Below are 23,319 nucleotides of genomic sequence, written 5' to 3' on the forward strand. Positions count from 1 at the left end.
ACCTGCATACGTAGGATAGAGATAGTGTGGCATGAGTACACCCCTATCGATGTCCATTTTCAAATTTGAAAAATAGCAACATTTGTAAAGCATGTGTCCTTGAGTGACTTTAGCTGTCTCAGGTAGCACAATCTGTATTCACCTCCCGAACACGGCCTTGGGTGTGGGTCTATCATGGAACAGGCTGAATTACCCAGAGCCTTGCATCAGAGTGGTAAGGTAGAACCTCTACTCCCAAATACCCCACAGTAAATTAGGAGCCACAGGAAGGTGATGGTGGTATGGAATTGTATTGTATATCTTCTGATAACATGTGCTACTTTTGACTCCTCTGACTCCTCCCTCCATCTCTCACTTTCTGTTTTGTTCTCTTGCTACATGGTTGTATATGAATTGTTTGAATACAACTGACCGCGGCCGAATTGACCTTTTATTTTGCAGCCGAATTGGCCGAAAATAGATGCCGGGGGACACCCCAGGCAGCCCCCTACCCAATCCACCTACATTATTTATTATCCCATACCCACCCCCCACATACATATTCGGTCAATTCCGCCGTGGTCAGTTTGGGTAATGCCTGCTACATGCTCTCTCCAACCTGGCTCTTTCTTGATTTTTTTTTTCATCCTCATTTTTGCTAGTTTGCCTTTCCTTTACAAACTGTATTTGCTTATTTCTCCTACTGCCTCCTCTCTCTACCTGCCCATGGCACTATCTGTTTCTCCTATCTACTCCAACTGCTTCACTATCAACTTTCCTTCCCTTCTCACTAAGTCTGTTAAAAAGAAATTCTAAAAGGATATCTTGGCCTCAAACCCCCGGTCTCCCTATGGAGGGGTACCTATTCCAGCGCCTCTGCAGACAAACCTTCACTGACATCCTCTTTGTCGTTCCTTTGCCAGATCTCTGGACCCTTCATATGATCTCTGTACTCTGTCCTGTCTCCTCCTCTCCCATTAATGGTGGCACCCGCTGGGAAGTCCTCATGGATTCCTTTTACTCCTCCAGAGTCGTCATTAATGTCTACCTAAATGGCACTGTCATGGTGCAAGGCCCTCAGGCTAATCTCCTCCTCTTTGACAAGCAGTTCCCTCACCTTATCAACTTCCTCTCATCTGCAGCTGTCCCCTACTCTCCTCCCTTGGCTACCTTGCTCTTTTCTCCTTCCTCTTCTGCCTCATCCCAAGCCCCCTCCACACCTCCGCAGGCCGTACCTCTGATTTGTACCCCTCCCAGGAAGGTCTTTAAGACTGGCAACCTTCTTCATCTTGCCACTCTTAACTCTAGCTCTGCTGTCACACTCCTCTGACATATGCCACCTCCTAGAGGAACTTGACCTTGATGTCCTCGGTCTTACCGAGATGTGGTTCACGGCCAGCTCTGTCACAAGCTTTGAGACACTCCTCCCCGATGGCTACATAATCCTCTGCCCTCAGATCTACCCTGCCCGGATGGGGTGTAGCCCTGATCTTCCCCGAGTGGATTCCTGCCTTTATCATCCCCACTCAGACTTACTCCTCTTTCAAATGTCTTGTCTGCAGGGTCTCTCCTAGCCACTCTTACTGTTGCTACTCTCTAGCAGCACCATGGTCAAATCACCTCTTTTCATTCTGAGTGGGATGCCCTCTCCTCCTCCCTCCTGGCCTCACCCACTCAACTCCTCCTCCTTGGTGACCTCAACATCTATCTTGATTCTTCCTACTGCTCATCTGTGCTCTTTCGCAACCTCTGCGACTCACTCTCCCTCTCTATCCTCCCCTCTGGCCCGACTCACTCTGCTGGTTACACACTTGATGTCTTGATCTCCTCTGGCCTCCCCCTCCCTACTCCTCCCACCACTCCGCTCTCTTGGAGTGATCACTGCCTCCTCTCCTCATCTTTCCATGTCCTCCCCTCAAGCCAAGCCTACCCTAAGATTGCCACCCAACTTCTCGGACATCCGGCCCTTGAAGCGTGTGACAGTCGAGGCTTTCTCTGCCACCGTCGATCCCCCCACCCCCCGCTCCCCTCCACCTTTGGCTGACTCACACCCTGACACAGCCCACTCTGCTCTTCTCTCTTTCTGCTACTCTTGATGCCCTTGCCCCCGTCATGAGGATCCGCTTGAAGTCCAAAGCCAAGTGCAATTCTTGGTATGACTGACCTAGCTACACTTAAATGTAAGTGTAGGGCGGCCGAGAGGAAATGGAGGGCTTCTTGCTCATTTTCTGACAAACTGACCTGCTGCCTGCTCCAAAGGCAATAACAACTCTGTCCGCACCAAGAAAAGAGTCCACATTCAAGCCTGCGTCTCTGCGGCATCTAACAACTCAGCCGAACTCTTTAAAATCTGTAAGGAGCTGGCCAACCCTGCTGCAGTCTCCACCCCTCCTCTCGCCTCCCAGGCTCTTTGCAACGCCCTTGCCCCTCACTTTATCTCTATAACCCAGGACATATTGGCCCTCATTCCGAGTAGGGCGGTAAGGGATACCGGGCACCGGTAAGGAGACCAGTGCCGGTAATCCCTTACCTCCCTACTACGAGGTCCCTTAGCGGGTCCCTTCCTTAACGCCTGGTCTGACCTGGCGTTATGGACGGGACCCGTTAAGGCATCTGGGCGCAAATAACGGGCTTGACATACGCCAGCCCGTTATTTGCGCCCTCCCCATTCCCATTGAGCCCTATAGGGCCTCAATGGGAATGGGGAATGGTTTGGTGAATGGGGACTTACCGGTCCCGCCAAGGTCTGACTAGACCGGTAAGTCCCCATTGCACCAAACCGGACATGGTACCGTTATTGATGGCAGTCATGGCGCAAATAGTGCCAGGACTACACCAAACTCTGAATGAGGGCCTTTGTCCACCCTCGCCTCCGCTCCCCCTTCCTTCTGTTTGATGACCCTCCTTCAGCTATCCTCCCTCCCTCTTTCTCTTCCTTTTTGCTCTTCTCCCCTGATGAGGTCGCTAGACCAGTCCGATCTATGAGAGCCTCATCAAAACAGGCCCATCCATTTTCCTCAAACCATTAAGGAGCACATTCATACCCTCGCTCTGGCCCTTGCCGATTTCTGCAACCACTCCTTTGCCTCTGGATCTTTCTCCTCCCCTCTTAAGCACTCCCTTGTGCATCCTCTCCTCAAGAAAAACCACAGCTGATCCTTCTTGTCCAGCTAACTATCGCCCAATTTCCATTACTCCCTTTTTGGGCAAGCTCCTGGAAAAGCTGGCCATATCCCAGCTAAACCTTCATTCTGACTCTGTTGGCTATATCCATGACCACCAATCTGGCTTCAGAGCTGCCAGATGCACGGAAACTGCTCTCCTGAATATCCGTGAAGACCTGCTCTAGAACCTTGACTCCAACGTTCCCTCTGTCCTCATCCTACTTGATCTCTCCTCTCTTTTGACACAGTCAACCATACCATCCTGCTCAACAGTCTCCGTGATAACCTGGGCATCACGGATCAGGCTCTGGCCTGGCTGACCTCTTGCCTCTATGATCGACCCTCCCAGGTCCAACTTGGGTCCTTCTTATCTTCTATCTCCCGCTCTACATGTGGTATTCCCCAGGGGTCTGGCTTTTCAACCAATTCTTGGCAACTATCGCCTAATGCAGTTCCATTTTCTGCTCAAATTTCCAGTGCTATGCTGATGACACCCAACTCATTTTCAGGCTTCCTTCAGCCACCTCCTCTCCTTCCCTCATCGCCGATTGCCTAATCGCCATTAAAAATTGGTGTGCCGCCAACAATCTTTGGCTAAATTCCAACAAGACTGAGATCCTCCTCATTGGTACTCCTTCACCATCCTTTCCCCTCACTCTCTGGCCACCCTGCCTTGGCCCTCTTCCTAACCCTACCTGTGAGGCTAAGAACCTCCGAGTCATCTTTGACTCCACACTTTCCTTCTCTGCACACATCTCCGACATCTCTAAAAAGTCAAACTTCTTACTGTATCTCCTAAGAGGCACTCTGCCTTTCCTCCCCTTCCCCCAGAAGGTCACAGTCTCTCAAGCTCTGGTTCTTTCTAGGTTGGACTACTGCAACACCCTCTTTCTAAATCTACCTGCCTCCACTCTCCACCCTTTACAACTAGTTCAAAACAGGACTGCGAGACTTGTCCTTGGCCTCAAGCCCTGGAATCGTATCTCTCCAAAGCTCTGAAATCCTTTCATTGGCTCCCAGTGGATGCAGGGATTAAATATAAAACCCTCTGCATTGTCCAAAGGCTTTCTGGGGCCTGGGTCCAAAATACCTACAACTATCTCTCTGTAAATACCTCCCCTCTCAAGCCCTTTGCCCCTCTACTTCTAACTCCCTCAGGGTCAGTTGTCTTTCAAAGAAACAAGCTGGGGGTAGACCTCTGTCTTCGGCTGGTGCCTCCCTTTGGAACAGCCTTGCTGCCACCTTGAAACTTGAGGAGAACCATCTCTGGTTCCGGAAGCAGCTCAGGACCTTCCTCTTTGCTTCTGCCTTTGCTCCTCTTCTCCCCTGCTGATCTGCTTTCTCTCTCGGCACTGTGCACCTGGCCACACTGTCCCCTGGCCCAGGTATCTGCTCACCCTGCCTCCCTCCTGCACTGCCTCCAGGCCCCCTTGCACTGGGGTCTGTATCTGTACCCATACAGTCCCCCACTGACTTTTCTTCTGCACTTATCAGATGCACCTTATCTGACTAACCTAGCACTTTGCCACTTGCTGGCTGCACTACCACTGTTTATCGCCTTTGTCTATTTTTACTTATTGTTATTCTGTTCTCTCCTCTGTTCCACACTTTCCACTTCTCCCCCTCCCATGCACTTTCCCCTTTTCCCTTTCCCATGCAGTTACACGCTCTTAATGTCATTGGGCCTAGTAAGATCATTGTTTTTGTTCTTCCCTGTTCCCCCTCCTTTTGGCTGGTCGCGCTCTGAAACACTTGTGTATGAGCGCGATGTAAATAAAATATTTCATTTACATGCTCTCATCTTAATTTTACTCTCTAATCAGATTTCTGCTTCAATTTTGTATACTATGCTATCCTCCTCGATTCTTATGTCTTCCATCTCCCTTTTTTCTAATCTTTCCTCTCCTTCCCTATGCTGTGGCCTTTCTTTAATCTCCTGCCTTTTCTTCACCCTATCCCCATTCCTTTAGCTCTCCCTCTTTCCCTCTAGTATAACATCCCTCTAACCCGTAACACTCATTTATTCTTGTCACTTGACTTCTAGTTATGGAGGTGCTGATGTTTGGCCGGGACGCCAATGTGGCAGAGTCCTGGCTATCCAGCCAGGAGCCTATTGTGCGGTCAGCCGAGCTGGGTGGAAATGTGGATGAAGTGGAAAACCTGATAAAGAGGCACGATGCTTTTCAGAAGTCTGCTGCAGCATGGGAGGAGCGCTTCATCTCTCTGGAAAAGCTGACCACGGTGAGTGACCATGCAACATAACAGCAGATACAACTGCAGGGGATGCCTGGGAAGAGAACAGGGTTTCTCTTCTCTATGCTGTCTATCATGTTGGTCTGGCACACCTCTATTCTACCTTCTGACCGATCGTCATCTTTAGTGTTGTAACTTGAGGCAAGGGCTGGATTGTTGTCTCCTCTTGACCCGCCCTGCTTACTAGAATCCACCATGTACCAGAGGAGGGCTAGCCTCAATGAATGTTTCTTTGTAGGCTGGTCCCGTGAAGGGAACATTTTATCAAGGGCATAGTCCGTAAGTGTTGTATGTTCTCTAACCCAACTCAACTTGTGTTGGGAGGCTTGGCATCAACCACCTAGGGTTCCGTAGGAAGTTGTATCTGGGCCAGTTTCTGTAGTGTCAAAGTTCCTAGCGCTAGTTTGCGTAATCATCCATATCCTCCACTATGCTTTCTTTGTGCTGCAACTTCCATGTTGTACATCAGCAGCATAGGTGCTTAGCCAGGTGAGATCCATGGATCAGATCTTAAGGTTGGCCAGCATTTCTTTTGCATGGGGATAAGCAAATAAGTCTTGTAAGCTGCTGGAACAATTTAACCTGCAGGTGGTAGTGGTCTGTACCAATCATTGTGTGATGAATATTTCTTTGTTGTTGTACAACAGCTGGAAGAGCAGGAGAGGCGCCGCAGGGAGGAGGAAGAGGAGCGAAGAAGGAGACCACCCACTCCACCAGAGCCAACAGTAGAGGTCCAGGTGCCTTTGCACATGGAGAGCCAGAGTCAAATGAGTGCCACGCCTCAGGACAGGTAATTGCTCGGGATAAGAGGTAGGGAGCAAGAGCACATACTTATTGCTACTCTTGGTCTGCTTTAAACAGTTGAATGCTTCTGTCCTTCAGCCACTGGCTCACACCAATTAAATGTTTCCCCTGCCTGCAGAAAAGGCATGCTTTTAATCGTATTTTTGGAAGGACGCTGTAGGTGTGATCGCCTGAAGGAGAAGGACCTTCAGCTAGCAAATTAATTAATAAAGACTTTTAAATGCCTGAACATCCCAAGTGGCATTGCTCAGCAACATTTTACTATAACTGAATGTTAAGGAGGATTCTCAAAATGTGCTAATTCCGCTCTACCTTAGAGACCCCCAGCTCTTTTGCTGTACTTTGGGACTCTTTTTTTTTTTTTTTTTTATTCTGTCTGTTTTAGATAATTCCATCGGCATCATCTTTTCATGTGTGGTACACAGCGCCTTCAGTGCAGTGACACAGGGCTGTCTTTTACACTTCCCACAGGTTTAAATACCTTCTCTGGGATAAACTACTGTTTCCCAGAGAATGTAAAGAGAAATTGACTTTACTAGTCTTTCCAAATGTATAGACCCAGCACACGCCATCTTCCAATGGAGTGCTGGACGGGTTACCTAGTATCACCTGTGTCTAAATACTCAGTCAAATGCTACCCTTTCCTATCGAAAAGGCTGGTGGCAGTGTTTTTACAACGAATTACCATGATTTTTGCTTGACCGCGAAAACCGGTAGCTAAATATCACAGGAACCATGTTTTTTAAGATGGCGCCTTAAGCCCCTTTGTTTAAACGGCTCCCGGTCTTCTTTTTTCGAAATTTCTTTTTGGAAAGGTCCTTCTAGTGTTTGTCTCTGCGCGCCAAACCAGGTTTGGTCCCTTTGTTTGTGTGCCTTTGGCAGACTTCAAGTGTCTGGGGTGGGCAGGAATTTATTTATTTAATTATTACATTTATATAGCGCACAGGCAGCCCAGGGGCATTGTGGCGCTGTTACTTGTAAGGAGACTTAGTTACACTGGGTACAGGTTGGCCTTGGGTTACAGTAAGGCAGGGACCTGTGATCGGCTATAGGTGGTATCATATAACATAATACATGTTATTCATGAGAACTTGGACATATGGTGTTGGTTAGGTGAACAGGGTAGTTTTCATGTCTTTACGAAAAGCAGTCAGTGAAGGTTCAGATCGCAGGGAGGTGGGAAGGGTGTTCAGTGTAAGGCAGCAAGGTAAGTGAAGTGAGGGAGGTGCTTGAAACTCCCTGTGCTTAGTCTCCTAGGAGTCCCAAATGCACTCTGGCGTGATTGGCTGGCTGACTGTCCGGCAAGGACAGCCACCATGCTGGGTGAGTGACGGCTAGGCTGGAATTAAAGGGAGAAAACTGTTTAAAAGGCGAGTCTCCAGGACTGGAAGGCAGAGTCGACCACTGGAACGAAAGAATCGAAGACCAGCTGGAAGAGGACTGCTGCAGCTCCTGGATCGTTGGTTTGCCTGCTGAAGCCCTCCTGCGGGTCCGAATTGCCAAACTCCATTCGACAGAGAAGCTCCTTCAAGGATGGCTTCTTCCTTTGAGTTCGTGGGACCAATCAACTCATAAGACACCTGGATACCATTCTCAAGGAGGGTTAGGATTAACCAGGGACAGGGACACCAGCTTGTGTTCTTGAATCTACAGCTACTGGAACTGAAGTGACTCCATTTTGTTTGCTTTCTTCAACGATCCCGTGCAGTGCAGGAGTCCCCCGACGTCCTCCCTCTTGTCACCACGACTGAGGCTCAGGAACAGCGAGATCTGTAGGACCTGCCAGGAGCCACGACTTCAGCAGCATTTGTTTCTTCATACAAAAGGTACTGTGCCAACCCGATTGAGAGAACGCGACGCTCGCAGTGAAAGTTCATGAAACTCTCCCAACTTACAGGCCTAATTGTGTTGTGACCCGACATATGATTCTTTTTCGCCTAAACTACTTCTAAGAACTTTCGCAAAGACTTTACCGTTTGATACCAGAACTGCTCTTTCCTATCCAGAACACTAGCCCATTGACTTTGGCCTGGCCTATTGACTTGAATTGAACTCTTCTGGTGAACTGCAACTGTTTGCACTGCCTAGAAAGTATATGTGATCTATTCTACTTATTTTTGTTCTTTGTACTCGCTGCTAAGTAACTGAACTGCCATTTTGCTCCTATTTCAGGGGAACTCAAACTGTCTCAAAAACTTAGTTTTGTGTTGAAGTGTATGGGTATATAATATTATGTTGCCTTCTGTTAGTGAAATGTTTCCTAAATGATTGTGTAATACATTACTAAGTGTTTTTACCAGGAAACCTTGAGTATAAGTGTTTACTTGAACTATTGTGATTGAAAGTCCTCTGTGTAACTACTTGTACAGCTCACATTCACTCTTGAGATAAGCCTGGCTGCTCAGTTCGCTACCAAAAACTGTGTGGTACAGACTTCTACCAAAGGTTGGTTTGGCTAACACCTGTAGTCCTAATTGTGTCTAGTGGTCCCAGAGGGTACTGCATGCAATTCTGCCTAACACTGAAGCTTATAACTTGAGACTGTTTGTTGGGATGTTTGAACTCCAGTAACAGCATCTTTCACAGAAACTGTAAGGAATGCATGGAACAGACTTCCACCCCAAGCCACAGAGACAAACATATTAAATTAATCAAAAGTCAAAAGGGCAGGGGAACATTAACAAGGTGAAAGCAAAGGGCAAAGGTAGACTCTGTAGGATGTGTGTGCTTACATAAGACCACAGTCTGTCAAACTGGAACAGGAATGGGCCAGTTGGGCATTATTTGGTGGAATGGAAAGATATTTAATGTCTTCAGTGAAAAAATAATTCGACCACCACACTGTATTAGACAATCGTGATCTGTTTTTGCTCCTTTCTTTGTGCCTGCACTAACTTACTAGGATGTGCATCTTACAGACATGTGTGCGACTTGTGGATTCCTTCCAGGGACCAGTGGCAGACCTCCAATGCTGAATGAATTTTTCCAGCGGAAGTCAGTTCTGTGATGGTTTCCCTGATCTTTGTGCATGAAGTACACTATACACATAACTGAACAAGCACATAATTGTTCCTTTCCTTATACTGCATAATACTAGTATTTAATGATTTTCAAGCACTCACAATTTGATGTTGTCCTGACATGCGAGAGGTTTACTTGATGGTACATTAACAATCATAGCAATCCCATCATACCTGTGTAATGACTGTGAGCCCTGCTAAGCCGGAATCAGGAGACGGTCAATGTGTCATTTTGGGTTGACGGATTTATTTTTGAATAAAGAAACCAATCTGTCTCTAGTGCCTTTTGGCCTTAGCTCAAAGAAAATAAAGAAATCCTAAGAGTGCTTGTCAAGATGTCGTGCAACATAACCTCTGTCTGTCATGAAAACCTGGTCTATCCTGATCTCTGTCTCTACCACTATAACAAAACATAAGCCACCACAAACAAAGGTCGGTCCTCTGGCCCTCTGGGGAATGGTGGTAAGTTTCTGAGCCATTGTCTCTATTTCTCAGTGGGGGTGGTCCCTGACTTCAGTGTTAATTTCATACAATCGGGCAGCAGAATGTCTTTCACATTTTCCCAGCTAGTTAGTGAGCTTGCTGAAAGTCAATGTCCTGTCTTCCCTCTTTGTCCGATAGTTTGTTTCAGTCCCTGGCGTCTGATAGCTGTCAAATTCTTGTGACTTGAAAGTCCTTTTCAGGGACTCCCCTGCACTCTTTCTAAGGCTATTCATATTTAGCTCTCCACTCCTGATATATATATATTTTTAAATTGTGTCCTCCCACGTATTCCATATCTTTGATAAATCCACTTCCAGATTGCTGGCCTTTGAAAATTCTTTCCACGGTAGAGGGCACTGCGCGTCGACGTCCCTCGAGTCGGTGTCCCTCGAAGGCCTCTGTATCAGCGCGAACGTCACCATAGGTATAAATAGACTCGCGCAGCGTCCGTTGCTCAGTTCTATTTTTCCGGGCTTTGTAAGCCTTGGAGACGCAACGCTCGGTTCCTCAGTAAAATCTTCAAAAAACTTTGAGATCCTTGAAAAATCTTCAATTGTACGATGGCATCTTCGTCCGCTTCGACGCCACCATCTGGCTTCAAGAAATGCCGGGATTGTGGAAAAAAGATGTCGTTAACGGATCCTCACAGGATCTGCCTGTGGTGCCTGGGCTCGGAGCACCAGAGTTCGGAATGTGAGGAGTGTATGTCCATGACGGCGAAAGCCTTGAGGGACCGAAGGGGGAAGCTGTAAAAAGGTAAGACCATTAAATCCTCTACCCCGTCAAAATTGTCCTCGGCCGGGTCGAGACATTGGTCTCTTCGCCATCGGAGAAAACATTCCCGCTCGAGATCCCGAAGTGGTTCTCACCACTCCTCTAGATCGAGACATACTAAGAAGAGGCGTTATAGATCACCTTCCTCTTCATCTTCTAACTCCCCAGAAAGGGTCACCTGCCCCACTAAAAACAGCTCTCCAGCTAAGTGGGGGGAATTTTGCAAAAAAATGCTAAGTGTCTTGGAAAACGCGGCTTTGTCCCCCTCAGAGATGCCTAGAGGTGATATCCCGGGTGAAAGATCCGAAAAGGAAAAACGCAGTGAGTCGTCGACCTCGGCAAATAAAAACACTCAAGGGCGTCATGAACCCTTGAGTAAAGACAAAGTCCCTCTGCATAAAACTGCATCATCGAAGCCGCTGTTGAAGGTGACTTCAACTCACAAGACTGTCATCGACCCCGATGAAAGAGAGGCCTTCGAAGCCTCATGCCCTGACCGTGCCATCGGTGCTCGAGGCGCCGAAGGATCCTTCAAAGACATTAAAAGGGGCGTCAACCATATCGACGACAACAAGTAGAATTCCGGTTCTCTCAATGACATCGAGACCATACTCTCGAGTACATTAACGCCGTTTGTAAGTTTGTTGAGACCTACAACGACAACTGCCACCCTTTCTCAAGCAGTGTCGACCAATTTGGCTCCCTCATCTCTTGAAATAGGTTTTACTTCTGAGTACTTCAGACTACTTCAGAGCTTTGTCCTCCATCTATGAGGAAGGAGAAGACGCCGATAATGAGAGGCCCTTTGGCAATCTACAAGGGTTCCTATTCCAGAGGAACTAATATCTGAGGAAGTTGGATTAAGAGATCTTCAGGAATCTTTACAGGATGCCAGTGGCATAGATACCTCTCCAGAGGCTGACTTTGCCAGACCAGAACCTGGAATGCAGAAATGTCTTACATAGCACTTACGGCAAGAATTATGGAGTTTATGGAGTGGTCAACACCTCCACCCGCTTTCCAACAAGATGACCTAACAGACATCTTAGATAAAGGGCCTCAAGAAGACCCTTAGTCCCTTTTTCATGCAGCATTGCAGAGGAAAATAGCTACAAATTGGGAAACACTGTAGCTTATCCCTGCAGTAAATAAAAAGCTCTCTGCAAAATACAGAGTGTCAGCTTCAGACCATGTATACTTAAGCATCCAACCCCAGAGAGCTTAGTAGTGCAGGCTGCGACGTTGTCAAGTAGTCAACCGGCATACCCAACTATACCACAAGATGGAGATCACAAAAAATGTGATGCCATGTCTAAAGATCTTGTCAGCATGGATCATGACACTTAAGTCTGTTAACGCCACTTGAATGCTAGCGAGATTCAGCCACACCCTTTGGGAGTGCGCTCCATCTGCGGCTGACCGTCTCCCAGAAGGGGAGGAACGAGATGCATTCTTGAATATCAAGGATGGGAAGGATGCGATGTACGAGTCCCTCCAAACAGGTCTCGACTCTGCTGACAGCATCAGCAGAGCCATGGTGGCGAGTATCACAATCCGCAGATTTGCGTGGTTGCGGAAATCTAGTTTTGCTCCTGATGTACAAGCCAGACTTCTGAATATGCCCTTTGACGGCACCTCACTATTTGGCAAGAAAAGCTGATGAGTTTGGAGAAATTGCAAACCTCCAAAGCGGCAGCCAAATCCCTTGGAGCTCCAATTCCTCAAACTCCAAATCGCCCCATAGGTACATCCTGAAGGGGGAAGCCCTTTTGTTTTTACTCCGCATTCGGAAAAGGCAGAGGGCAGCCAGCTCAAAGGGGCCAAAGACGATTCACCCGTGGTGGATGGGGCAAAGGTACCAAGTCTAAATCAGCAGGTGCTGCTGTACCCTTAGCATCTGCGTCAGCTGCTCCTAAACCCCTCTGAGGTGTCTCCACACAAGACACCAGTAGGAGGCAGGTTAACTCAACATCTGACAGAATGGCAGGCTATTACATCAGATGCTTGGGCATTGGAGACAATTGCCCAAGGTTACTGCCTGCCTTTCCTACATACTCCTGAGTCATCCACCGGGGAACAACTCTTTGAAGTTTCCAGACCCGCTCCTTATGCAGGAGATCTCAGACCTGCTAGTGAAAGGTGCCATAGAACCGGTACTTGTAGCGGATAGGAACAAGGGTTGGTACACCCCCCTACTTTCTAATACCAAAGAAGGATGGAGGATTGAGACCCATCTTGGACTTGCGAGAATTGAAAAAAATCCTCAGGAAGGACACATTCAAGATGGTAACCCTTTCTCAAATCCTTCAGGCCCTCCAGTTTCAGGATTGGTCGGTATCTCCGGACCATCAGAATGCCAATTTCATGTGCCAATCCATTACAAGCACAGGAAGTACCTGAGGTTCGTCATTGGCAGTTCTCACTATCATTTTTGGGTTCTGCCATTTGGGCTAACCTCCTCCCCGAGGGTCTTCACCAAGTAAATGGCGGTTGTGGCAGTCGTGGCAGCAAGTCTAAGGAGGGAAGGCATTCATGTCTACCGCTACCTGGACGACTGGTTGATCAGAGCAGTGTCCCTGGAACAAGCTTGTCAGTCTGAAAAAACAAAATCCCTAACCGTCGTTTACCATACCCCCCCTGACTCCCCCCCGCATCGGGCAAGCTTGTTCCGGTCTCAGACAATCTTTGACAACCTCCTAGGGGGTTATGGATCACTATACTCCCCCTTGCTGCATTCGTATCTCAGGCCCTATGTGCACTGTTACTCCCATCTTACTACTGGTAACAGAATAACAAATAACATAAGACACAAAACAAAGAAAACACAAAGAATCGATTCAATTCATAACAATGGGATACATTTATTTATATACACACAGCTAAGCATGATAGATAACAATGCAGGCAGTTCTAATGCTGTGTCTAATTTGCACCTTTTATGCTTCTAGTGCAAAGCTACCATACACGGACTATAAGCCTTTCAGGTTCCTAATGCAAGCCTGTGCTGCCTAATGCAGTCTAAATGCAAGCGTCGGCATCCATCTCCTCAATGGGCAAAACCACCCCAATCCACACCATCTTCACACTCTCACTCTAAAGAATACCTGTCTGATTTACCCCTTCACCCAAAGCTCTTTGTGTGTGTGTCTGTCTGTCCAAATCAATTAGTCAGCCTAGGCCAAAACCATACTTCCCATTCTGCATGTGTTTCCAGCTCTGTCTTTTCCAGGTCAGTCAGTGTCGGGCCTCTCAAGATCGGCCAACTGCCAAGCTCTCTCTCTGCCAGATCAATCTCATCAAGGCCTTGTCAGTCTGCTTCTCTCTCATTGCATCTCGTACTCCATCTTGCACCATCTCCAGCCAACCCTCTGCAACTCTCTGGCTCTCTCTCCAACAACTCCTGTCTCACTCTAGCCAGTCTCATCTCCCCACTCGGTTATACTCTTCAATTGACGCACATATCTCTATGGTTACTCACATTCCCTAAGCTAAGAATGTCTCCTCCTGTGTCAACATATAGCAAAATGCCTGCCAAACTGTTTGCGTGTTCCTGTCTCGTGCGTGTGCTTTCACAGCATGTCCTTTCACTTTGTGTGCTGTCAGCGTGACATTTGAACAGCATATCTTCCTTTCATGGCCATTCTGTGTGAGGTGCAAAATACCATCTATTTCCATCTATTTCTACCCCATTCTCTCCACTGTATGCTCTCGCTGCATTACAAAAATGCTCTCTTAGACCCCGTCTCTCTCATGCAAAAGGCACCTTCTCCATCGTGCTCATGCCCTCACGCTCGTGTTGTCTCCGTGAAGCTCGGAGCCCAAGCTGATAAGCTTCCTTCGCTCTCTCTACTGGGACATGGGTGACTTCTTATCTACCAAGCTGTTTACAAATTCCTTCTTTCAGTGTTAACCATAACATTTCGCGCTGAGCCCAGTGCCTTTCTCCATCAGCAAATGGCTCAGGCCTCGTGTTAAATGCTTCCTAGCGTTTACAATTTCTCTCACAATGCAAGCACTACATAATGCAAACTCATTCTAAGTGCCTCAACATACATACATGACATATCTCTAAATGTATCTCTACAAAGCATACATATGTCATTCTAAATGGCCTTTCATGGCATTTCAAATCTGCCCGTGTGTAGTGCAAGCAATGCATTTCTCTCAGCCTAAGGCTATTTCTAATGCAAACATAGATGCATAGCAAATCATGGTGCAAATATATCGTGTCTCTAAAACACTATCATGGCACTCCAAATATGTTCAAGTGTCATTCTGTTGCAAATGGCAAAGTGTCTAGCATGTGTCTCTCCTATTGGAGCACTATAATACATAACATGTCATTCTAAAAGCATCTCTTTCTGTCATAACATTACTGAGCAAACCCTTCATATAACAGGGCAACTCTCTTCAAATGCATAACATGTCAATCTATAAGCAAATTGCAAATGCATTCTAATAATGTGGATAGTGTCTACTTCAGCAATGTACTACTAGGCAGGCTGGGCTGCAATAATGGATAATAACTGGATTCCTAAAGGGATAATGCTAAACGATGGTTCTCTACCAGAGGGTACAAATGGGTCTTATGATTCTTATGATAACAATCCAGGCTCCTCATTTTATCCAATTCCACATGCTCAGATTCATTTAGATTATGTTTGCCTCTTCTTCCACAAGCTGGGCTTCTCCTTCAACTTAAAGAAGTCACAGATGATACCATCAAAGTAACTCCAGTTCATTGGAGCAGTCCTGGACACATCCCTGGGAAAAGCCTCGCCACCATAGGTGAGGGCTCTAGATATTCTTCAGATGGTGACCAGATTTCAAAATGTCTACCAGCCTTTGACTTTTTGAGGTTGCTCGGCCTCATGGCATCCTGCATTTTGCTAGTTCCAGAGGCTTGTCTGAGAATGAGATCTCTCCAGTGGGCGCTAAGAACCCAGTGGTCGCAGTTCTCAGGAAGAATGTCAGATCTCCTACAAATCCCGAACAGAGTAGCACGAGACCTTAAGTGGTGGGCCTGTCGGGAAAACATCTTGAAAGGAGAAACATTTTGGAAACCATGGCCGGAGATAACAGTAGTCACGGACGCCTCACTCACTGGGTGGGGAGCCCATGCCAACGACTGAACCATCAGCGGTCGATGGTCTCCATCGGATTCCAGACTACACATCAACCTATTAGAGCTGAGAGCGATCAGGCAAGCTTTCCTGCCATCAGTACAGGGGAAGCATTTTCTAGCTTTCCTGCCATCAGTACAGGGGAAGCATTTTCTGATAATGACGGACAACACAGTGGCCATGCACTACCTCAACAAAAGAGGAGTAGGGTCACTGCCACTATGCAGAGAGGCAATGCAGCTCTGGTTCTGGGCAATACAAGAAGGAATCTCTGTCGGCAGTTCACCTAGCCGGAGAGAAGAACATGGCGGCGGACGCTCTGAGCAGGCAGACTACAGTCTCCCACGAGTGGGAACTTGCTCAGGAAGTCCTTCAAGAGATCTTCGCCCTTTGGGGATCCCCTCAGGTGGATCTGTTCGCCACCAGTGTCAATCGGAAGTGCGATCAGTATTGCTCAAGGGAATTTCCCCCGTGAGGAGCTCTAGGGGATGCGTTCGTGGTGGACTGGGAGTTTCTACTTCTATACGCGTTTCCTCCAGTCCCTGTCATTCCTTAAGTGATCAAGAGGTTGAGGAAATTCCAGAAACCCATGATTCTAGTTGCCCCGGATTGGGCCAGGAGAATGTGGCACCAGGATCTTCTAGACAAGTCCATCTGTCCTCTGATTCATCTTCCACAAAGAGAGGATCTTCTCTCACAAGAGGAAGGTTGGGTTCTCCATCCGGATATCCGGACCCTCAACCTTCACACTTTGTTTCTGAAAGGTTGAGATACAAAGATTGGGACCTTCCAGATGACGTAATGGAGATGTTGCTTTCAGCCAGATGGCCAGCAACTAAATCTTTATACCGCTGCCGTTGGAACAAATTTTGCAGCTGGTGTAGAGGTAAGGATATTGACCCTTTCTCATGTAGTACACCAATGGTGTTATCCTTCCTACTATATTTGGCAAATTCAGGCCTTCAAGTTGGCACAATCGAGGGTTACCTCGCTGCGCTATCAATCTTTAAGCGCACGGCTGAGGAACCTTCATACTTCAAGTTGCCCATAGTCCTTTTTTCTGAAAGGGTTGACTAAGGTTTTTCCCCAACTCCTTTTCAAGTTCCCCAGTGGGATTTAAATCTAGTTTTAACCTCCTCATTCCTGTCCATTAAGGTTTCTCACTCTAAAAACAGTCTTCCTGGTAGCCTTAACGTCTGCCAGAAGAGTGAACGAACTACAAGCTCTATCTTGCAAACCTCCACATATCATCTTTCACAAAGATAAGGTAGTTTGACCAAGTGAAGCCGAATTTCCTCCCAAAGGTTGTCTGTGAATTCCATATCACACAAAAGATACCCTTGCCTTCATTTTACCCTCCTCCTCACCCAGGGAAAGAGGAAGAGAGATTGCACAGGCTGGATAAAAGGGGTGCCTTGAGTTTTTACATTAACAGACGTGCTGGGATTAGACAAGCAGATCAGTTGTTTGTGGGGTATGCAGGACGCAAACTAGGTTTGCCTATCACGAAACAGACCATCTCAAGATGGATAATACTAACTATCATAGAGTGCTATAAATTGGCAGGAAAAGCTCCTCCTCAACACCTCCGGGCTCCTTCAACCAGGGGAATTGCAGCCTTGTCAGCTCTCCAAAGAGGAGTTCCAATTAAAGACATGTGTGGCTGCCACATGGTCGTCTGCACATACTTTCACCAAATTCTACAGTCTAGATTTCTCCACTAGCCAGGAGACTAAATTTGGAAAAGCTGTGCTGCACTCTGTGCATCTTTAAAGAAATCATCATGTTTTACTCCCGCCTCATTTTACACTTCACTGCTTTGGGAGTCTATCAAAGATCAGGAATATGTGGGAGGACACAATCCGTTCAAAGAACAAGTTGCTTACCAACTGTAACGTTCTTTCTACTGGATGTTCCTCCCACATATTCCTTATCGCCCCTCCCATCCTTCCCAGAAGTAAAACTTCCCTTGTAGTTGCAGGCTATGCTCCTTCAAGGGTACTAACCATCTCATACTGGGCAAACGCAGCACCTCAAAACACAACTGAGCAACGGGCCCTGCGCAAGACTATTTATACTTATGGTGACGTCGGCACCGATATGGAGGCTTTTGAGGGACATTGACGCACAGCGCCCTCTACTGTGGATTTTTTTTCCTGAGGCCAGCAAGCTGGAAGTGGATTTATCAAAGATGAGGAATTCGTGGGAGGAGCATCCAGTCGAAAGAACGTTACAGTTGGTAAGTAACTTTTTCTTCTGAGGCTTGTGGAATCTAGTTCGATTACATGCTGTGCATAGGCCGACATCTAGTGGAAGCTGCAGAGTATTAGTTGTTTTTGAAATTCGAAAAGGGACGTCGGCAGGGTGTTGCAAGAAATACTATCCCTAGTGTGATGTCCACTGTACCCATGGTCCTTCACGCGTCGAGGTCCCTCATTGTTTTTTTTTTCCCGCCATCGTAGACGGCGCAAAATCGCAGAGTTCTAATTTTGGCATAACGCCATTGATTAATCAAATTAGTTGGTTTACTCTTCTTATCCTTTTTATCTTTCGCTGACCGACTATCGATAACATCTCCGACAGAGGTGAAGAAAACGACTGTCGAATAAGACTCCCATCGACTGATCCTTTTGGCTGCTTCGAGCTTCGGCCCCAACAGTAGGGGCTAGAGGTGGGAGGACATTGGAGAAGGTATTTACCCCTTTTCATACATTATCTTTGCCTAGCTGCCATTTCATTTAATTATGGATAGAACCCCTTTCAAGTTCTGCCCAAGTTGCAACAAAAAGTTCCCCTGGGTCGACCAGCACCTGATGTGCAACCTTTTCCTCCCACGGGATCACGTCGAGGGGAACTGTCGAGCCTGTAAACTCTTTAAACCTAAGATGTTAAAGGGCCATTTAACTAAGCGCTGGGCCCACCGCGCTGTGGAGGGAACCTTCAGCGATGGCAGCAACGCCGCATTTTCGGACGGCAAAGGCGACGGGGAAACGTCTGTTTCCCAAGCATAAGCCCCTGACGCCAACAGACAGGCCGGCTGCCCTGTTACGGGGACGACCCCCAGTGGTGTCGGCGCTCACACTGCCCAGACCACTAAACACAAAGCCAAGGGCAGTGACTCGATGTGTTTGTCGACCAAGAGCCCACACACGTCGTCTAGGGACAGGTCCACAGAATCCCTGTCCACTGGGCATTCGAGGTTCCGATCACCGCATGACAGGCCCCAACTGTCGAAGGACAGCACAGACGTCGTACCTGAATCCGTTCCCGAACGTCGCACATCGGCAGACGAGACGTCGGGTCACTCAACACCCGAAGCTCGACATGGTAAAAAGCTCGACAGTCGGGAATAGCCCACATGGTTAAAAAACACGTGTCTAAGAGACTACTGAAGGGGAAGCAGTCCAAGAAGCACTCTTCTAAGTCCCCTCCTAAGGAAAGGTCCCCTACAACACCCAGGAAAAAGGATTCCCACCCACACAGGGAAAAGGATTCACATCCCCAGGAAGAGGAATCCTTATCTGCAGCACTAAGAAACAAGGGGCAGCCCTCACCTCAGGTCCGAGTCACACCTCAAAGTCAGGCGTTTCCACTAGGCCCTATGTCCATTCCAAGCTCGTCCCAATGGATATGTGAGGACATCGATAGTTATGAGAAGGATGACCTTTATGGCAAATTATTTCGAAAAGAACCCAGATTCTTTCCAAAGCTTTCAAACCACCCCTCCCACTGCAGCTGCCTCTAGTTCTCAGACCCCTGCAGATGCCCCTACTTCTAAGCACCCTCCTAAAAGGTCAGGTCCTGATACCCTGGCTATCCCATCCCAGCAGGACCCACCCTTCATTGATCTGTATGACCCAGATAACGACACTGAAGACATCTATACAGCTCAGGAGGGCAGAGAACAGGACTAGGACGATGAAGATATCCATGACCACCAGCCACTACAAAACAACATGCTCATCAAGGCAGCTGAGCACTTCCAGTTAAAAACTCAACAAGACAAAGACTTTGTTGACATTTTAGGGGATAAGAAAGCTGTCACGCAGTTCATTCTCATCCTGCAGTCTATCCAGCGGAGGATCCAGCCTTCTCTGGAGACAAATAACCAGATGCTGGTAGTTAATCCATGCATCGAGAAGCTCTTCCGCCCTGCTCCCACACACCCTCTCTATCAGGGGACAGCTCAAACCAGACTCTCTTGTAGTAACAGCACCAAGAAACAGAGCAGGAACACCCTTAGCCTCTTCGGAGGCACCACCGGACAAAGAAAGTAAGAAACTATACACTATGGGGCGGAAAGTAGCCTCTGTAACGCTCACCTGACTCCCACGGAGGCGCTGGCCTGGTTCGCGCTGCTGTGACCTCTTCTAAGGTGATGCGCAGGGTTCGGAAGACGGACTGGACCGGGCCCCCAAATCTGGCTTGTCTGGCTCGCAGAAGTATCCTTCTGTAGGTGAAAATAGGGGATTAACTGTCTGCGGGGTAATGCAATCAGCCTCCCACTTTCCCTTCTCACCCTCCTCGAAACCCTTCTGTGATTACTCGTAGCGTCTCACCTTAGGGTCTGGAAGGACGAGCTCTCCATCCTGCTTCTGATGCAGGGGCGCGTTGGTATCCAGTTACTTCACTGGATTTTCGGATTGGTGAGAACCAAACTTGCTTGGCTTCCAGGTAAGTTTTTTGATAAGAGGTTCCCCTTGTGTCCATGCATTAACGTACTAATGCTAGTGTCTTTTTCCCCATAGGCGCCGGGGTACGGAATGCCGGGGAACAGGCACCGACCCGAGATGAGAGGTGAAATCCTTGTAGAAATCAGGTAAGTCTTTAATGAGCGTTTTTTGGTAATGTCTTTTCATTCGCTCATTAACGCTGATGTCTCTTTTTCCCCTTAGGGGCCGGGGGCCGGAAATGCCAGGATGCGGCGCGGACCCGAAATGAAGAGGGAATGAATCAACAGGTAAGTTTTAACATGGAGATTTAGCTTTCCTTATTCCCTTCTCTCTCTCACCTTTTGTTCTGGTCTTTTTCTCCCTAGGCGCTGGGGCGTGACTGCGAATCCGGATGATCGCTGCTGAACATGGAGGCGCCCAGTAAAGGTGAGTGGAATGCGGCGCTGCAGCGATCGACGCGATGAGCTTTTAAATAAGTCTTCCTTTTCAGGATTGTCGGCGAGATGTCTCCTGGATGCGGATTTAGCAGGTAAGGACTTTTCCTTCTTCTGTTCTCTTCTTCTCTTCCTTTGTGGGTGATCCAGGATGCTGGCAGGCGTGGCAGAAGTCAGGATGCAGGAGCAGACACGGTGAGCGTCCAGCTGCTAGATGCAGAATGCGAAGCACGTGTGGCTGTTCGGGTGGGGTTTAAATAGCCTTGGAAGATGTTCCGGGTATGTATCCTTCCCCGACCACGCCCGGATGGTAAATTAGTCCCACAGGTAAAGTAGTTCCTTTCAGGCCTCAAGGAAGCCGGGATCCTGCAGCATGGTCTGCATCAGGTAAGGGCACCCAAGCACATCCATAATGAGCCTGGCGCCTATGGCGCCAGGACTGATGTCTTTTATGAGCCTGGCGCCATAGGCGCCAGGACACTGTCCAAAGGGCCCCTATATGGGGTTGCTGGGTCCTTCCTTGGGGACTGGATTTCCGCTTTCGGGGACGCAGGGCTTGAACCGGCTCCCCAGGAGCGGGCATCATGACAGCCTCTTCGGCTGCCAAAACCATTGCTATCGCTAACAATACCACACTTCTGGTGAGTTATAACTGCCATAAGTGGGATGAGGTGTCCGCATTGTTATCAGCTGAACCCCTTAAAACACAATTGACCCTGGTAGCAGCAGAAGGCAGAGCAGTTTCTAGCTGCATTCTGAAAAGTAATCTAGACGCCGCTGACAATGCGGGCAGAATTATTGCAGAAGGAACAATCATTAAGCGCCATGCGTGGCTATGCAAGTCTGCTTCAAACAGGAGACTCGAGCTACGCTTCTTAATATGCCTAGAGGGCCCAACGTCCTCTTCGGAAAAACAGTTGAAGACGCCCTAAAATCCGCTAAGGATGACTGACACCTTAAAGTCCTTGGGCCAGTTTACAAAGGCCAAAGAGGTAGTAATAGTAATTTTCGTCGCTTTCGCTGGCAAAATTCAGAGGGTTCAGGCTACGGTCAGAATCAGAGACCGTCCTGGGGTAACAACCAAGGCCAGGCCTCACAAGGTTACCAAAGGGGACAGCGTCGATCTTGCGGCCGGGGGAAGTCCTCCACTTCTAGAGGTGGAGCCACACCTCCAGAACAGTGACTACCCACTTCAGGTGCCCTCCCATGCCTTTCCAGTAGGAGGGCGTATTTCAAACTTCACCCAACCATGGGAGGGAATCACCTCAGACAAATGAATGCTATCCACCGTGGCGGGCGGTTATTGTGTGGAGCTAATCCAGCGACCCCAGAACCATCCCCTGCATCAAAAGACACACTCGAAGGAAGAACAATGCATCCTTCTCGAGGAAATCACAATGCTGCTCCAAAAGGACGCCATATAAGGGTTCCCGGCGAACCAGGTAAACAAGTGTATTTATTAACCCTACTTCCTTGTGCCAAAAAAAGATCCAACCATGCGCTCAGTTTTAGACCTACGCCCTGCAAGTACCTATGTCAAGCCACAAAGTTTCTGCATGACTACGCTGCAAGAAGTACTCCCCTTGCTAAAGCGGGGGACTACATGGCAACATTGGATATGAAAGATGCTTATTTTCATATTTCAATGTTCCCAGCGCACAGAAGATTCTTGCGGTTCAGGATAGCAAACCAACATTTGGACACTGTACACGACCCTTGAGGGGTAATTGCAGAATTGTGGTGGGTGAAGTGGGATCCTATATGTAGGGTGGATTTTGTTGGACATTAAGGTTGGAAATATATTGTTGGTTTACATTCTTGTGGTATTCTAAGAATACTCGCTTTCCTTATGATCTGGTGGGGTAAATTGAGGTTCCTTCATTGATATTAAGTCTGTTCTCTGAAGATACCTTCTTCTATATAAGGGTTGTGGGGTTAGGAAAACTGGTTCCACTATTGCATTTGCTCTGCTCTGTCTTCTATGCATTGTTGGTCAATGTTAGAGGTTAGATTGTGATACAGATGAAGGGTGGGTGAGGGTAGGCTATGCTTAAAGGCTTCCTGGATAGGAGTGATATTGCCTTTCGGTTGGCTATGACTGATGAATGTCTTGGGATAAAGGTTAGTATTCGTTAGAGTGATGCTATTGTGTTTAGATAGGATGTTTTGTTGGCTGATATAGTTTTTTTTCTCATTTTTTGATTTAGTAATTGATAGGAGGGAATGTGCTGTTGTGTATATGTTGGGCATAGGTTCTGAGGGTTGCGGTTTATTAGTAGCGGTTAGTATTTCAAACTTTATCATTTAGTCCAGGTCATGGGCCATTTTTAATTTAAATGGATTAGGGTTGTTATGGGTTATGTCTGAGTGTTCTCTGTGTCATTTGTGTGTGGGGTGGGGGGGGGGTTTATGATGATCTACACCAAGTATATTCCGGATTTTTTTACTTTTGAACATAGTGCTGCTTGGATTTGTAAAACTTAGTCTCTTTACGGATGATATGGTTGATCTTGTTGTTTTGTTACTATAAATGACGAGGTCCTTGAATTTCGTGACATGGAATGTTAGGGCTGAAATGCCAGAAGAAGGGGAAAATGTTATGGTAAAGTTAC

At 47.6% G+C, this 23,319-nt stretch overlaps 1 protein-coding gene across 3 annotated transcripts in view; it reads left to right on the forward strand.

The window, feature by feature from the left end:
- The window catches only part of SPTBN2 (spectrin beta, non-erythrocytic 2), a 1,293,574-nt gene that overhangs the window by 1,070,672 nt on the left and 199,583 nt on the right, over nt 1-23,319 (forward strand). For all 3 annotated transcript variants that reach the window (XM_069644771.1, XM_069644772.1, XM_069644773.1), the window contains 2 exons: nt 5,188-5,384; nt 6,044-6,186. In XM_069644771.1, coding sequence (XP_069500872.1) covers nt 5,188-5,384; nt 6,044-6,186 — 340 coding nt within the window. The remainder of the gene's footprint in view (nt 1-5,187; nt 5,385-6,043; nt 6,187-23,319) is intronic.

Source organism: Ambystoma mexicanum, chromosome 2p, assembly GCF_040938575.1.
Source record: "Ambystoma mexicanum isolate Mex_15411 chromosome 2p, UKY_AmexF1_1, whole genome shotgun sequence".
Taxonomy (NCBI): Eukaryota; Metazoa; Chordata; class Amphibia; order Caudata; family Ambystomatidae; genus Ambystoma; species Ambystoma mexicanum.